This window comes from Phocoena sinus, chromosome 19, assembly GCF_008692025.1.
Source record: "Phocoena sinus isolate mPhoSin1 chromosome 19, mPhoSin1.pri, whole genome shotgun sequence".
NCBI lineage: Eukaryota > Metazoa > Chordata > Mammalia > Artiodactyla > Phocoenidae > Phocoena > Phocoena sinus.
The window spans coordinates 10,582,786-10,598,525 of record NC_045781.1 but is presented as its reverse complement, the minus strand read 5'-3'; the positions used below and the strand labels follow the sequence as shown (position 1 = coordinate 10,598,525).

Below are 15,740 nucleotides of genomic sequence, written 5' to 3'. Positions count from 1 at the left end.
CACTAATAAAAATGATTAAGTTCTTGCCTGTATTTGTTCTTACTAAATACCTGACCCTCTGTGCAATGCCAGTTTTAATCTTCACAGCTGACCCATGGGAAGGTGGCCCTATCTTACAGGTGAAGTGAAATGTTCAGAGGTGAAGCCACTTGTCCAAAGTCACACAGCCAGTGGTTGGCAGAGCCAGGATTTGGACCCTGATCCAAATCTGAGGGAGGAGGGCTGGGGGCCTGGACTCCTCGGTCTGAGGGAGGAGGGGCTGGGGGGCTGGGCTCCTGGGCCTGAATTGAAAGCCCTTGCTCTTCACCGCAGATCTGGGCTGGGGCCAGGTGGGAGCTGAGGACTCCCCAGCCTACAGACCTGGGAGGATACTTCTTAGAGGCCTCTGTTTTATAGATGGGAAAACAGGTTCAGACAGGGCAAGGGCGTTCCACTGGCTGACCTGCCTGTTTGGAGTGTGGATATGTTTCGAAAGAAACAGCAACTCCTTCTGACTTTGTTTAACATTTATTACAAAGTATAAGAGCAGAGACTGGTGAGCTTCACCCTTCCCCCCAGGTCCCACCTTCTCCCCCACCAGATAATTCTCTGCAGCTCTGGAGAATTGGTGTCCTCCTCGATCTCCCGCCAGGGGGCTCTGCCTTCTGCCTCGGGCCTCGTTCCTTCATCTGTGCTGGTCAGCGGGTAACTGATGCAGTCCAGGATCTTGGACTCTGGGCCCCTGCTCCCCTCCTCCTCTGGGACTCAGGAGTCCCAGTCCCCAGGCACAGGGTATGTGGGACAGGGGTGACCATTTTCCCGTTTGGGGCCTCGGTGGGGATGGGCCACGGCCTCCCTCCTTCAGCTAGTGTCCCCGCCAGCAGCCATCAGGGAGTCAACCCACCCCAAGGTGTGGCCCCCCTCCGTCCTTACGCTTAACTGGCTTTATGCATGGGGCTGGGTTAGAAGTAGCAGAGAGAATGTCCTTGACCTCAATCCTGGGGAAAGTAGCCTGGTTCTTCCTGGCTGGGTCCTGGGGAGACAAACAGAGAGATGGATAGACAAGCAGGCCAGACACCAGAGGAAGAGACAGAGACAGAGACCAAGCAAAGAAAGAGAGAGCGGGTACTGAGAGTCTGTGAAGGGGGGATGGAACGTCTGTTTCCTTCGCTGCTGGTCCAGCCCCAAACTTGGAGTCCCTCCCTCCAGACAGAGCCAAAGCGGAAGAGAAAGGGTGGCCTCACCTCCAGGCCACCCATCCCCCACCCCCTTAGTCACATGGAGTGCTGGCCACAGGCACCCTTCCTCCAGGATGTTCTCCTGCCCAAGTCCCAGCTCCCTTACCAGCTACGTGGCCTCCTGGCTTGGTTCTGGAAGCTGCCGTGGACCCAGGGCAGCGCTAAGCAGCTCGGTCAGGGTGTCTAGCCTCCCTGCCAGCGCATCAATCTGCTTCTCCAGGGCCTGGTGTGAGGTGCTCAGACCCAGCTGCAGGTCACAGAGGATCATGTGCATCTGGGCAGAGAGAGGTCAGAGGGATCGGTGGCTGGGGGAGACTCTCCCTGCCCCGTGGAGTAAGGCAGCGGAACCAGCATTTACTAAGTCCTCACAGGCCTTGGAGGATTATCCTCAATAATATCAGGTACCTTATCAACCACCTGACACCGCCCAGCAACTTGGCCTGGTGCTTTTTATAGTTTAAAATCCTCCTAAAAGTGTGGGCAGTGGGAATCCTGTTTCTATTTTTAAGAGCTGAGGAAACAGGCCTGGAGCAGTTAAATGACACGCCCAAGGCAGCACCTGGATCAGGGAGGCCCTAGAACTTAGTAGGTGCTCACTTAAATCTTTGTGTAATTGATGACTGCCTGACTTCACAATCCACAGAGCCCTTTCTCTGCCTTGTCAAACTAGGATTCACAGCTTCGTCCTTGAGAGTGTGTGAGCTTTCTATGAGAACTCTTGACTTCCGTGTTTTGGGCTGGATGGATAATCTTGGAAATCATGACCTGCCAATTCCGGCAGATTTAGGCCACCACCATGCAGTTTAGGGGCCGGCATCTGTGGCTGTGTTTACCATGGTATTGGGGCCAAGGGCCACTGTTTGAATTGTCGTGGACTAATGAGAAAAAAGCAGAGGCTACCGGCTAAGCAAGAGGTGCTGTGAGCCAAGCCGGGGTACATGATGTCACCTACTCGAGCACTTCAGAATCAAGGGGACCCAGGAGGAGGGCAAGCTGAGTCACCCGTTGGCCAGGCAAGGCTGCCCAGTGCTCCTGGGCCCCCTCTTCACAATAGCAACACAGATTGATTTTCCACCTGTCCGTGTGTCAGTGCTGTTAGTTCGCCTTTTATTGCTTTGCCCTTTGTGTCTGAACTTGGTTTGTCAATTTGCTTTGGTTTTATTGTTGTATAAGAGTCATAGTTGAAAGGAATTTTATATCCGTCCACATGTAAGTAACTTGACAATGGAGATAATTTCACATCGAACACTGGAGTTCTTTGTACAAGTTATTTAAGTTTCAAAGGAAACCGCACCTTACATGAGAAACGCTATTGCATCATTCACTTATTCATTCATTTGTTCGTTCAGCCACAAACCTTTAGTGAGTGCCTGTGTGTGCCAGCGTTCCCTGTTCCAGGGCCAGATCTCCTTACCAGCTGCCCCCAACCTCCCTCTTCTCCCAGACCCCCTCTCATGGGATCCCAGTACCTTGGAGATGTCCACCATAGAGTTCACTTTTTCCCGGAGCTTTCTGTGTTTCAGCCGCACCTGGCGGAACCTGGGGGTAAAAAAATGCGGGGGTCAAAGTGGCCCTAGCTCAGAGGTGGGATGAGAAGGGGTGGCTGCACCCATGAGCCCGCCTCCCACGTAGAGACCCGGGCATCCAGGCCCACAGACACTCTGGGACATGTAAACGAAACCATCACGCGGTGGGCATCCGTTCAGTGAGACAACACATGGGCATCCTGACCTGGGCACGCGTTCATGCTTGGTCACACACACACACGCGCATGCGCGTGCACCCTGCAGAGAGGAAGAGACTTGGACATGGCGTGCGCACGCACAGCGGTCCTCACCTGTTGATGGCGGCCAGCAGCCTGCGCTGGTGCCTGCGGGCGGCTCCAGAGTCCTTCCTGCGTGTATGTTTGTAGAACATCCAGGACTCTTGCAGCACTCGGGCGGCCGACTCCTTCATCTGGGGGTGGGTTTCACAGTGTCAAGCGAGATAGTCCTCCTAGGGTTCTGGGAGGAGGGTCCCGGGGTCTGGATCCTGGGTCTGAGGGAGGAGGGGCCGGGGAACTGGATCCTGAGTCTGAGGGAGGAGGGGCCGGGGGCCTGGATCCTGGGTCTGAGGGGGGAGGGGCCGGGGGCCTGGATCCTGGGTCTGAGCCGGGAGGGGCCGGGGGCCTGGATCCTGGGTCTGAGGGGGGAGGGGCCGGGGGCCTGGATCCTGGGGCTGAGGGGGGAGGGCCCGGGGGTCTGGATCCTGGGTCTGAGCGGGGAGGGGCCGGGGGCCTGGATCCTGGGTCTGAGGGGGGAGGGGCCGGGGGCCTGGATCCTGGGGCTGAGGGGGGAGGGCCCGGGGGTCTGGATCCTGGGTCTGAGCGGGGAGGGGCCGGGGGCCTGGATCCTGGGTCTGAGGGGGGAGGGGCCGGGGGCCTGGATCCTGGGTCTGAGGGGGGAGGGGCCGGGGGCCTGGATCCTGGGGCTGAGGGGGGAGGGCCCGGGGGTCTGGATCCTGGGTCTGAGCGGGGAGGGGCCGGGGGCCTGGATCCTGGGTCTGAGGGGGGAGGGGCCGGGGGCCTGGATCCTGGGTCTGAGGGGGGAGGGGCCGGGGGCCTGGATCCTGGGGCTGAAGGGGGAGGGCCCGGGGGTCTGGATCCTGGGTCTGAGCGGGGAGGGGCCGGGGGCCTGGATCCTGGGTCTGAGGGGGGAGGGGCCGGGGGCCTGGATCCTGGGTCTGAGGGGGGAGGGGCCGGGGGCCTGGATCCTGGGTCTGAGGGGGGAGGGCCCGGGGGCCTGGATCCTGGGGCTGAGGGGGGAGGGCCCGGGGGTCTGGATCCTGGGTCTGAGCGGGGAGGGGCCGGGGGCCTGGATCCTGGGTCTGAGGGGGGAGGGGCCGGGGGCCTGGATCCTGGGTCTGAGGGGGGAGGGCCCGGGGGCCTGGATCCTGGGGCTGAGGGGGGAGGGCCCGGGGGTCTGGATCCTGGGTCTGAGCGGGGAGGGGCCGGGGGCCTGGATCCTGGGTCTGAGCCGGGAGGGGCCGGGGGCCTGGATCCTGGGTCTGAGGGGGGAGGGGCCGGGGGCCTGGATCCTGGGGCTGAGGGGGGAGGGCCCGGGGGTCTGGATCCTGGGTCTGAGCGGGGAGGGGCCGGGGGCCTGGATCCTGGGTCTGAGGGGGGAGGGGCCGGGGGCCTGGATCCTGGGGCTGAGGGGGGAGGGCCCGGGGGTCTGGATCCTGGGTCTGAGCGGGGAGGGGCCGGGGGCCTGGATCCTGGGTCTGAGGGGGGAGGGGCCGGGGGCCTGGATCCTGGGTCTGAGGGGGGAGGGGCCGGGGGCCTGGATCCTGGGGCTGAGGGGGGAGGGCCCGGGGGTCTGGATCCTGGGTCTGAGCGGGGAGGGGCCGGGGGCCTGGATCCTGGGTCTGAGGGGGGAGGGGCCGGGGGCCTGGATCCTGGGTCTGAGGGGGGAGGGGCCGGGGGCCTGGATCCTGGGGCTGAAGGGGGAGGGCCCGGGGGTCTGGATCCTGGGTCTGAGCGGGGAGGGGCCGGGGGCCTGGATCCTGGGTCTGAGGGGGGAGGGGCCGGGGGCCTGGATCCTGGGTCTGAGGGGGGAGGGGCCGGGGGCCTGGATCCTGGGTCTGAGGGGGGAGGGGCCGGGGGACTGGATCCTGGGGCTGAGGGGGGAGGGCCCGGGGGTCTGGATCCTGGGTCTGAGCGGGGAGGGGCCGGGGGCCTGGATCCTGGGTCTGAGGGGGGAGGGGCCGGGGGCCTGGATCCTGGGGCTGAGGGGGGAGGGGCCGGGGGCCTGGATCCTGGGTCTGAGGGGGGAGGGCCCGGGGGACTGGATCCTGGGTCTGAGCGGGGAGGGGCCGGGGGCCTGGATCCTGGGTCTGAGGGGGGAGGGGCCGGGGTCTGGATCCTGGGTCTGAGGGGGGAGGGGCCGGGGGCCTGGATCCTGGGTCTGAGGGGGGAGGGGCCGGGGTCTGGATCCTGGGTCTGAGGGGGGAGGGGCCGGGGGCCTGGATCCTGGGTCTGAGGGGGGAGGGGCCGGGGGCCTGGATCCTGGGTCTGAGGGGGGAGGGGCCGGGGTCTGGATCCTGGGTCTGAGGGGGGAGGGGCCGGGGGCCTGGATCCTGGGGCTGAGGGGGGAGGGGCCGGGGGCCTGGATCCTGGGGCTGTGGAAGGGGTGTGCTCTGGGTGCTGGAGGCCCCCTCACCTCTTTGGTATACTGAATATCCATCATGAAGTTGTGCACGTGCTTCTCTGCCTTATTAAACTCCAGCTTCCGGGCCACCACGGCCACCAGCAGGGCTGTGCAGCAGACCCCCTGTGGGCACAGCAGGCACTATGACACAAGGCCCGTGGGGATCTGAGGACCAGCCGTGTGCCACCAACTCTCTCTCTCCTTGAGCCCTCCCAACAGCCACAGACAGCAGGCAGCACCACCGCTAGTTGACAGACAAGCAAACCGGCCCAGAGAGAACCAGGGTCCCACAGCTCCCAGTGGTGGAGCTGGGATCATAAAATCATGCGTCCGAGTCCAACTCCTAGGTGCGGTATTTACACCATCACAATGTTCTCTCTCTTTTTTTAAAAAAATTAATTAATTTATTTTTGGCTGCATTGGGTCTTCGTCGCTGCACACGGGCTTTCTCTAGCTGTGGCGAGTGGGGACTACTCTGTCGTGGTGCGCGGGCTTCTCATTGCTGTGGCTTCTCTTGTTGCAGAGCACGGGCTCTAGGTGCGCGGACTTCAGTAGTTGTGGCGCATGGGCTCAGTAGTTGTGGCTCGGGGGCTCTAGAGCGCAGGCTCAGTAGTTGTGGCTCACGGGCTTAGTTGCTCTGTGGCATGTGGGATCTTCCCGGACCAGGGCTCGAACCCATGTTCCCTGCATTGGCAAGTGGATTCTTAACCACTGCGCCACCAGGGAAGCTCATGTTCTCTTTGGTTAAGTGTGATTGGAGATTGGGGAGAAGGGCTGGTTCTGGGCAAGGAGCAGACCTCGGGCTCCTGCGGGACCCTTTCCTCCCCACGGTCCAGTGGGCCGTCAGGTCAGCGAGGGTGTCCTCCCCCTCCTCCCCACCCCTACAGCCTCTGCCCAGCTCTGGCCACATCCTGCCCCTTCTGGACAGTCTCCAGCCTTTCCCTCACTCCAGCCTGACCCCAGGGAGATCAAACATCCAGTTATGTCCCTGATGCCCTCACCCTAATCTCCTTCTAGGCTCCCACTGCCCCAGACTTAGTGCAGCTCTCAAGGCCTTCCAAGGTCCAGGCCGCTCTTCTTCCTCTGCCCAGCTTCCGTCCCAGGCAACTCGGCCCTCACCTGCCTGAGCACCTTGGTCTCACTCTTCTCCCTTCCTTCTCGAGGCCTCTGATCCTTCAAGGCCCCAACAAATCCCAACTGCTCTGTAGCGCCTGGAGTTAGAATGAATCTCCTGAAGTCTTCCCCCACCCCATATGTTTCAGCTCTTGACCCTCAGAATAATTACTAGCTGTAAACCTTGGCTCTGGGACTGCTTGGGTTTCAAGCCCAGCTTCAGAGCAGGTTATCTAATCTCTTAGTGTCTGAGTTTCTTATCTGTAAAATGTGCACACCCTCACAGTATTACTCCGAGGATTCCATAAGTTGACACCTTTAGAGCAGAGACTGGCACAGAGTATGTGCCCAATAAAAGTTAGCTGTTATAATTTCATTGTACCTTGGAACCTCTCAGCTAGGAGTTGGCTGTGAGCTCGACTGCAAATCGCCTTATCTCTGTTTCTCCTTTTGTCAAATGAGGGAGGAGGTCCCAGGCAGCCCTGAGGGTCCCTGACCCTTTGGGAGTGTGTCCTTGGCTGAGTCCCTGCCCCTCTTTCCTAGTCACAAAGACTCACTGCTGGAGGGAAGGGGGCTGTCACATTTCCCCCCATGCATCACCTGTGGACCCAGGACTGGGGGATTCACCATGTCCTTCCTGGGACAAATCAGGGCTGGGGGCTTGAATTCCTGCGGGTAAAGGGAGCCAGATCTCACAGGGAGGTGAAGGCCAAGGCATTGGGTGCTGGGTCTATGAGGGGAAGGGGGCAGATGTCTAGATTTAGGAGGAGGCCGACTCTGGGGAGGAGGCTGGAGTCTGGCGCTTGGGGAGCCTCTGTCTCATCCTTGAGGGCACAAGAGCTGGGGTAGGGGCAGCCGGACGCCTGGAACCAGTTACAACAACAGCTTCCACATCGCCACCCCCTGACCCAGTTACTGAACATTTTCTGTGTTTGAGACCCTTTACGTGGTTTAATTCATTTCGTCTTCTCAGGAACCCCGTGAGGAGTACACTGGTATCAGCATCCCCATTTTATAGATGAGGAAATTGAGACCCAGAAAGATTGTGTGGCTGACTCCCAGCTAGGAAGTGGGCAGAAGCAGGATTTGAACCCAGGCAGCCTGAGTCCACAGGCATGCTCTTGATGTCTAAACGCAATAAATAACTTCAATGGAGGCTGGGAGGCTGGATTCCTGGGTCCTGGAAGAGCCTAGAGCTGGGAAACCAGGTACCTGAGTCCTGGATGATTGAGAGGGTAAAGCGGGGGAGAGGGCAAGATACCTGAGTCTTGGTGGGGCTTGGGACTGGACTCCTGGAATCTGGGAGGAAATGGGGCTGGGAGGTCAGGGGCCTGTGTTCCCGAGGAGGATGAGGGCTGGGTCCTAGGTTCTGGAGAGAGCGAGGACTCAGGGCATGGATTCCTGGATTTTCAAAGGAAATGAGGCTAGTGTTTGTGTCCTAGACAGGCAATGGGGCTGTGGGGGACCAGACACCCGAGTTTCTTGGGGGTGTCCCTGAGTGCCTTAGTTGGCTCTGTGGTTTCCTGGGGCCCAGGGGATGAGCACTGTGGGATAAAGGCAGGGTCCCTGAGTGGGTGTACTCACCATGACCCCGGTGCAGAGGCAGACAATCTTGCCCCATGTGGTACCCGGCACCACGTCCCCGTAGCCGATGGTCAGGAATGTGATGGGGATGAGCCACAGTGTGTCTGAAAGGTGCCCGGTGGCATTAACGGTCTGTCTGTGGGGAAGAGTGGGTTAATTCTGGGGTTCCTGTGATGTTTGATACCCTCTTTCTTAACATACACCCACAGTTGCAAGAAGGACTCAGAAAAAGCCAGTTAAGTTCTGGGCTTTGGAGAGCCTGCCTGGCCTCCTCCTTGCTGTGTGACCTGGGCAAGATGCTTAACCACTCTGGGCTGTGGCATTTGAACCTGGATCCGACCAATTCCAAAGCCTTTTTGGTTTCAGCTAGGCTACCAGGGCTGCTACATTCAGAGCGTGTGGTTGAGGGGTTGAGAGGGGGGCAGACACCCAGCCTGAAGTCCACTTGTCAGACCCGGCAGGGGGCTGCATCCACTCAAAGGAAGGGGCACCTTTTTCTAATTTCCGCAAAGATGCTCTATGGCCTAGAGGTGGCCCTATCAGGACTAAAAAGGTGGGACTCTAAAAAGGCTTGACGGGGGACTTCCCTGGTGGTCCGGTGGTAAGGAACCCACCTTACAGTGCAGGGGACACCAATCCCTGGTCAGGGAGCTAAGATCCCACAGGCCGCAGGGCAACTAAGCCTGCACACCACAACTACTGAGCTTGCGCACCTCAACCAGAGCCTGCGTGCCGCAAACCACAGAGCCCACGCGCCCAGGAGCCTGCATGCCACAAATAGAGAGAAGCCCACGCGCTGCAACAAAATATCCCGCGTGCCGCAACCAAGACCCGACACAGCCAAAAGTAAATAAAATAAAATAGATAATAAATCTTTAAAATAAGGAAATAAATGCACTTTAAAAAAATAAATAAAAAGGCTTGGCAGACTCTGCCTCTTTCCCCCTCACTTCATAGGAGGGGACATTTAGGTCCAGCAATGGAAAGGATGGATAGTCAGGATTTGTCTAACTTTGACCCACAGTTAGGCCAAAGCAGGGAAAGCATCACTCACCAGGGCCCCAGACGCCTCAAACCCACTCAATTAGCGTCTGGAGGTGGCGACTGAATCTGCCCTGTTAAGCTCCAACCCCTTCATCCCAAAATACATTCAAGTTTGAGGACTTCGGCCTCAAACAGATTTAGAAATTTGGCTCCCTGCCCATCCTCCCATTTTTCAGGTGAGAAAATCGGTGGGAGGATCATTTACTGATCCTGACCAATTTCCCAACTGAGAAAACTGAGATCCTGTGAGATGAATGAGTTTAAAATCATGAAAGGTTAGAATTGCCAGGGAGACCTTAAAGGTGGTGGATCGTGATACCCATTTTATAGGTGCGGAAACAGAGGCTCAGAGAGGAGAGATCTAAGGCCAGTTCTTCCCATTCTCCATCTCCCCTCAAGAATCCTTTGCCAGATGTACGAAACCAGAGGTTCTCAAATTTGAGCCAGCATCAGCGTGAACTGTTAAAAAAGACTGCTGGGCCCAACCCACCAGAGTTTTGGATTCCACAGATCCGGGTGGGGCCTGCGAGTTTGGATTTGCAACCAGTTCCCAGGAGATGCTGCTGGTCCAGAACCACACTTTGAGAACCACTGGCTAAGATTACCCCCAATTTGTTTATCTGTAAGGTAAGTGGAGGCCCAGAGGGGTACAGTTCCAGCATCAGGTCAAAGTCCAGCAGGGGGTCTCGAATTCCCGTACCAATTCTCTGCACGGAATTCCCTTCTGGCGCAGCCCCGGGGTCACTGGGAGCACCTACAGTGCATCTGTGCTAATTTGGAAAAGACGTCCCCTTCCTCCAAAGCAGGTGCAACCCTTGGCCAGGGCCCGGAGCCTGCGTGTTGAGACTGAACAGATGCCTGGAAACCTGAGGCAGGAGAGATTTGGAAGCAGGAAGGGCAGGGCTTCCTGTGGTGTGTGTGTGTGTCTGGGGAGACTGGAGACTGCAGGTGGAGGAAAGGCTTTGGGGCGATAGGCTTTCTCCACTTCTTGGTCCCAGGGAGTCCCAACCTGCACCACGGTACAGAGCGATGGTGGTTGTAAGCGGCTCCTCCAGAGGCTCCAGGTACCGTCCCTTCCCGCCCTCCCCTCCCCCCGCACCCTCACCTCTCGGCCACCGACAGCACCCAGGCGGTGGTGAGCCAGAGGCCAAGCGTGAGGCAGAGCAGCAGGCGGCCGGGGTGCGTGTTCATGTACAGCTTGGCCACGAACCAGTGGCGGAAGCGGACCTGGTTGAGCGCGCCGATGCTGCGGTAGGAGGCGTTGAGCAGGACGCCGCTGCGCAGGAGCAGGGCGCGGGGCACCAGGTATAGGCGCAGCAGCATGGCCAGCGACAGCAGCGCCTCCGCCTGGCCCAGGAAGCTCGGCCAGGACTGCGTGACCGCCGTCTGCGGGGACCCCGAGATCTGCGCGCATGGCGGGCGCCACACCGGCGCCGGGTGCAGCGCGCACACAGCCAGCTCCAGCACGATCTGCGCCGCCTGCCGCCCGGTCAGCGCCACGCGCCAGTCCCGGAGCCCGTTGTCCGTCATGAACAGCTGCAGGGAGGGGAACGGATGGAGAAGGAGGGGGGTCACACGAAGGTCAGGCGCCCGCTCCCCAGCCTGCGCGGGGAGATAAGGGGGGCGCGCCCGCGGGGCCGGAGAGGGAGGCAGATAGCGCAGGGCATGGGGCCCGGGAGGGTGGGAAGGGGCAGGGCAGGACCCGAGGAAGACAGCTCTCCACCTTCTCCCCCTAGTTTCAGCCCACTTCCAGAACTTCCAGCCCAGAAACACTTATTGAGTGCCTATTGTATGCCCGACATTGTTCCATATATTGTGATATATTGAGGATATGGGTGGACAAAACAAAACAAAACCCCTGCCTCTCCAAGAACTTACATTCCACATCCATAGAGCTATGTCCTAACTCCAGTTTCTGGGGACGCAGTAGTAATTGACATCATCCCATTAGCAATGATAATAGCCAACATTTACAGGGCACTTTGGAGGTGCCAGGCATTGCGCTGTCCTCTTTATGTGTGTGACTCAGTGAATGCTCACGAGACAGTGAGATTGAAAGTATTCTTACCCCCATTTTATAGATGCAGAAACTGAGGCCCAGGGCTCTCAGGCCACTTAACTATTTGAATGACTGCTTTAATGATAATGTGTACTTCTTACTGAGCACATCTTGTGTGCCAGGCACTGCAAGGGGCGTCACCACACTCAACCAATAACCCTCATTTTATACTGCAGAGGTGTGGGGGGAAGGAAGCAGGATCTGGGGATGTGGGGGATGGGATGAGAGGGGAAGGGGTGGAGAGTCCAGTGTGGGTTGAGACATATGATGGGAGGGGGGGATACGGGTGGGAAGGGCTTCTGGGTCTGTGGAGTCGTTGGCACAGAGGTGGGGAGCTCAGCAGTGGGGAAGGACCTGCGGGCACAGGGCTAGGATCTTGGGTTGTTGGGACAGGAACAGGTAGGGACTCAGGGGTGGAGAAGTGAGATCTGGGAGGCTGTGTCTTGTGTGAGGCAACCTGGGACAGAGTGGACAGAGGCCTGGGGGCGGGAACTCTCAGCATCTACCGGTGTGCAAGGTGAGACAGGGCAGCAGGTGGAGGAAGGTCAGGGCTGCTGGGGGGGGGGCTGTCTGTCTGTCCGTGGTTCATCCCCTCTGGGTGGATGAGGGTGTGGATGTATCTCAGGGTGGAGGAAGCTCATTACTCAGCCCAGGAAGTGGGAAGTGTGAGCTGACAGGGCGTGGGGGTGGGCTGAGGGGAGCTAGGGAGGGGCTGGGGGCCTACCTGGACCTCTTTGGCATGAAAGGCCACAATAAGGGAAAGGAGTGAGAACGTGGAGATGCTGATCATGCATTTAACCAGGAACAGGTGGATCGCCCACTGTTGGGAGGGAGAGAGAAAGGGGTGAGATCCTAGGTCTCCCTCAGTCCCCGCTGCACTCTTCCCAAACCGCCATCCCTTCTCCAGTCCCAATTCTCTAGCCTCCTAACTCCCAGCCCCCAGCCCAGTTCCTCCTGATGCCTCAGGTCTGGGGAAGTCTCAAAACCATCATCTGGTCCCCAGGGAGAGTGCCCTCTTCCTTCCCAAGGGGACAGCCCTGGCCCAGGTGCCAGTGTTCACCCTCCTCCTCAGCTCTTCTGCTAGGACCACACCCCTGAGGGAAGACCTTGAAACTCACATTCCTTCCTAATTCCCCTGTACTGGTCCCCATCAATAATAGTTCCTCAGTTTTGTGTGTGTGGGAAGACCTTGAAACTCACATTCCTTCCTAATTCCCCTGTACTGGTCCCCATCAATAATAGTTCCTCAGTTTTGTGTGTGTGTGTGTGTGTGTGTGTATGGGGGGGTGTCTAGAAACAGACATTTAGCTTCTAAAAAGTGGTCCCTCCCCTTCCCTTCCCACCCAGCTGGTCTCTGCCCTAGAAAGCAACTTCAGGTCCCTCCCCTCCCCCCGCAGTTCCTGAGGAGCCTAGAAACTATCACTCAGGCCCCAAGGAATGAGTGACACCCTCCCCTGCCCTCATCCAGGGGGCTGGGTTCCTAAGACCCCAGCCCCAGCTCTGAGAAAGGCCCCCCAGTCCTGCTGCCCCGTGTGTCTCCTCTGCCCCCCTCCCCACCTCCTGCGCTCTCTCCTGGCTCTAAGCCCAGGGCAGAGCTGCCCAGAAGCACATGGCCTCCAGAAACCACAGGAAGTTTTTTCCCCTGTCTTTGTGTGGCAATACCTTGGAGGAATCTAGAATTCTTGAGGGAGGGATTTAGAGGGGACTGGGACTGCTGGATTCCCTAGGAGGGGGTGTGTGTGTGGATCTCTGCCTGGGAGGTGGTGTCAGGGGGAAGGGGCCACCTGGGCTCCCACTCTGAGCTCAGCACCTGTTTCTCCTAAAACACTGCCAGCTCCCCTGACCCGGCCAGGGCCCCCCTCTGTGCAGGGGAAGAGGGCCAGTTTCCTGTCCCCCTTCCCCGAACAATGGTGCTGTTGTCCCTAGCCCTCCCCACCCCTTCATCCTTCTGTGGCTCCCCAGTTCCCTGTCCCCCTCTTTAGTTTGTCCCAAAGAACATCCCACTAGACCCAACCTCCTCCCCGCTCTGCAATCCACTTCTCTGGTGGTCCTCTCTCCTTTCCAATTCCTCTTGCCCCGAATCCCCGACCCCCTTCTCTGTCTGTACCACTCTGTCTCTTACTGCATCTTTGTCTTGGTCTCTCTCTGGCTCGGTGTCTCTGTGTATCTCTGCCTCTCGGTACCTCTCACCATCCTCCCTCTCCCGCCCCACTATCTCTATCACGTTCCCCTGCATCGGTGGGGTCTGGCACCTGCCTCTCCTCCAGCCCTTCCCTCCTGGCGAGCAGGTGTCTGGATCCCTGCAAAATGAGTTTATTAGATTACGATGGAGGTGGGGAGGGGACACGGGTGTTGTCAAGGCAGTCATAGAAAGGGGGCTGAGGAGGACCCTTCGGATCATGTATTTCAACCCTCACCGCCGGTTTCCAGTTGGGGAAACTGAGGCTCAGAGAGCTGCAGCAGATTCCAGAGTCCCCGTGCTGGAGGCAGCAGCCTGGCAGGTGGTAGAGGGAAGCAATTGGAGGTGAGGCAGCGGAGGGATGGGGTGGCGTAGGAAAGACCCCCTGTCCCTTCCCATCTGCCAGGGCTCCCTTGTCCTCACCTCGCCTGCTGGGCGGGGTGCTGAAGTGTGGGAGCGGCGGGTCGGCCTGACCATGTTTCCTGTTGGCATGGGCTTCGGCGGCCCCACCCCCTCAGTGCCCGCTGCCCTTGCCTGGCCACCCGGCCAGAGGAAGCCAGCCTGCCCTGACAGTCCGTGTGGCTCCTGGTCACTTCAAAGCTGTCTGCCTCTCCCACCCCCAAATCCAAGCCTGAGTGTTGTCCCCCAGAAATCCCCCCAACTCAATCCTCAAATCAGTGCCCTCCAACCAGCCCAATTCCACGTCCCTTACCCTAGACAGATCTCCACCCCCTCCTTTCCTGTTGAGCAATTCTGTCCCGTCCTCAAGCCGCCAGTTCTGACCCGTGTCCTTCATCTGCCCCCATCACTGCCCGGACCAGGGCTGGAATGTGCTGGGAACCTGCTCCGACCTGTCCTAGCCCCACTTGTTCTTTCCTTCCCCACTCACACTATCCTCAAAGTCAGCCCCTCTTCCCCTAAAAACGCTCTAAGTCACCTCTAAGGAACCCGGGCCCCAGCCTCTCCTCTCCTGGGACCCAGGAGTCCAGGCTACCATAAACCTACCTCTCCCTTATTTCCCAGACTAAATAGCCCATAGATTCTGGGGAAGCTGAGCTTCTTAATGATGGAGATGGAGGGGGGAGGGGGGCGGTGCTTGTTTTCTTTTCCCACCCCCACCACCCAGCCAGTTCTTTTGGTCTCTGCCCTTTGCCTCTGAGATACTGCGCAAACATTAGAGTTTAGATAAGGACCAAGGAGCTGCTGCCTACTGGAAGAAACCAGCCTTTCTCCCCACTCTCCCTTCACTGAACCTGGGGTTACCTCTCCCCTAATCTGCTCAAGTATCTGACCAGCCACCTCCTGGCCTCCAGGGCTCCTGGGCCTCCAACTGTCTAATTGCAATACCTTCAAACTGACACTCTGTGACCCCTCTTCCCTTCCTTTTGCAGAGAGGGCCCCCAGCATTTACCTCCCTAGGTCCCAGGAGTCCAGCCCTCAGCCCCCTCCACTCTCAGACCCAGGGGTCTCCAGCCTCTACTCACTCAGGACCCGAGAGTCCTGGCCCCCAGGCCCCTCCTCCCTCAGACCCAGCAGTTTCAGCTTCCAGCCCCTCCTCCCTCAAGACTCTAGAGTCTCAGCCTCCAGCCTCCACTCACCAGGCACCCCCCGAACCATAGCATCTCCGCGTGCAGGACCATGAGTCCGATTCCAATTCCTGCCAGTGCCAGTGCCCAGCCTGCCAGACTCCTCTCCTGCTCCAGCAGGTGCTTTCTCCGCCGCAGGGCCCCCAGGCCCGGCACCAGCTCCCCGCCCATGGCCCCCGGGGTCTTGGGGCTCAGCCAGCTTCCTGCCCAGATTCCCCCACCTCGCAGCACACAAAGAGCAGCCACTCTGGCTTGCAGGTCCCCGGCCTGCTCTGCTCCCTCGCTCTGGGCTCTTGCTTTGAGGCACAGCAGAGCCTGTGCCCTCTGGGGGGTGGTGACTGCTGGGCAGGGCGGGGAGGTGCTGGGGAGGCCCCTGGGCAGAGGGGAGGCTCCCCAACCCCCCTTCTCAGACTAAGGAGGGGCTGGGTGTGTCTTGGGGCAGAGCAAGGAAGAGGCGTGTGTCCACATGGATTAAGACACACACCAACACACAATGGGCTTTGTCATACACAACGGTCTGCAGCGTGTAATACACACCTACACTCAGCCACACCCGGACACCATGCAACACAGGGTGATAACACCCTCAAACATGGCATGGCCGGAGACAGAACCTATAACACCCATGGGCATACAACACAACCTACACCGAGTGACTCACAACTCCCGACAAGCTCTGAAACTCACAGCCACACCCTGACACCACACACATGATGCGACACACACCGGCACTTAGTGAGGCAGGCAGCGCCCCGTGGCACACACGGCCAC

General features: G+C 59.1%; 1 protein-coding gene across 2 annotated transcripts; it reads right to left on the bottom strand.

The window, feature by feature from the left end:
• Positions 1–441: 441 nt before the first annotated feature.
• On the bottom strand, positions 442–15,309 carry KCNN4 (potassium calcium-activated channel subfamily N member 4). Of its 2 annotated transcripts, XM_032614194.1 has the most exons (9): positions 14,982–15,309; positions 11,929–12,024; positions 10,251–10,681; positions 8,102–8,237; positions 5,417–5,527; positions 3,055–3,173; positions 2,687–2,756; positions 1,324–1,491; positions 442–1,012 (listed from the first exon to the last, which is right to left on the bottom strand). In XM_032614194.1, the coding sequence occupies exons 1-8, from the start codon at positions 15,138–15,140 to the stop codon at positions 1,327–1,329; spliced, it is 1,287 nt and encodes a 428-aa protein (XP_032470085.1). In that variant the 5' UTR covers positions 15,141–15,309; the 3' UTR covers positions 442–1,012; positions 1,324–1,326. The 2 variants fall into 2 exon arrangements, with proteins under 2 accessions (XP_032470085.1, XP_032470086.1); XM_032614195.1 differs by lacking the exon at positions 1,324–1,491.
• Positions 15,310–15,740: the final 431 nt, after the last annotated feature.

Coding starts and splice junctions, on each gene's coding strand:
- KCNN4 (XM_032614194.1), bottom strand. CDS start 15,140: ATGGGCGGGGAGCTGGTGCCGGGCCTGGGGGCCCTGCGGCGGAGAAAG. Junction 3,174..5,416: donor ATATTCAGTATACCAAAGAG/GTGAGGGGGCCT, acceptor ACCCACCCCCAG/ATGAAGGAGTCGGCCGCCCG. Junction 1,492..2,686: donor CTATGGTGGACATCTCCAAG/GTACTGGGATCC, acceptor CTCTCTGCCCAG/ATGCACATGATCCTCTGTGA.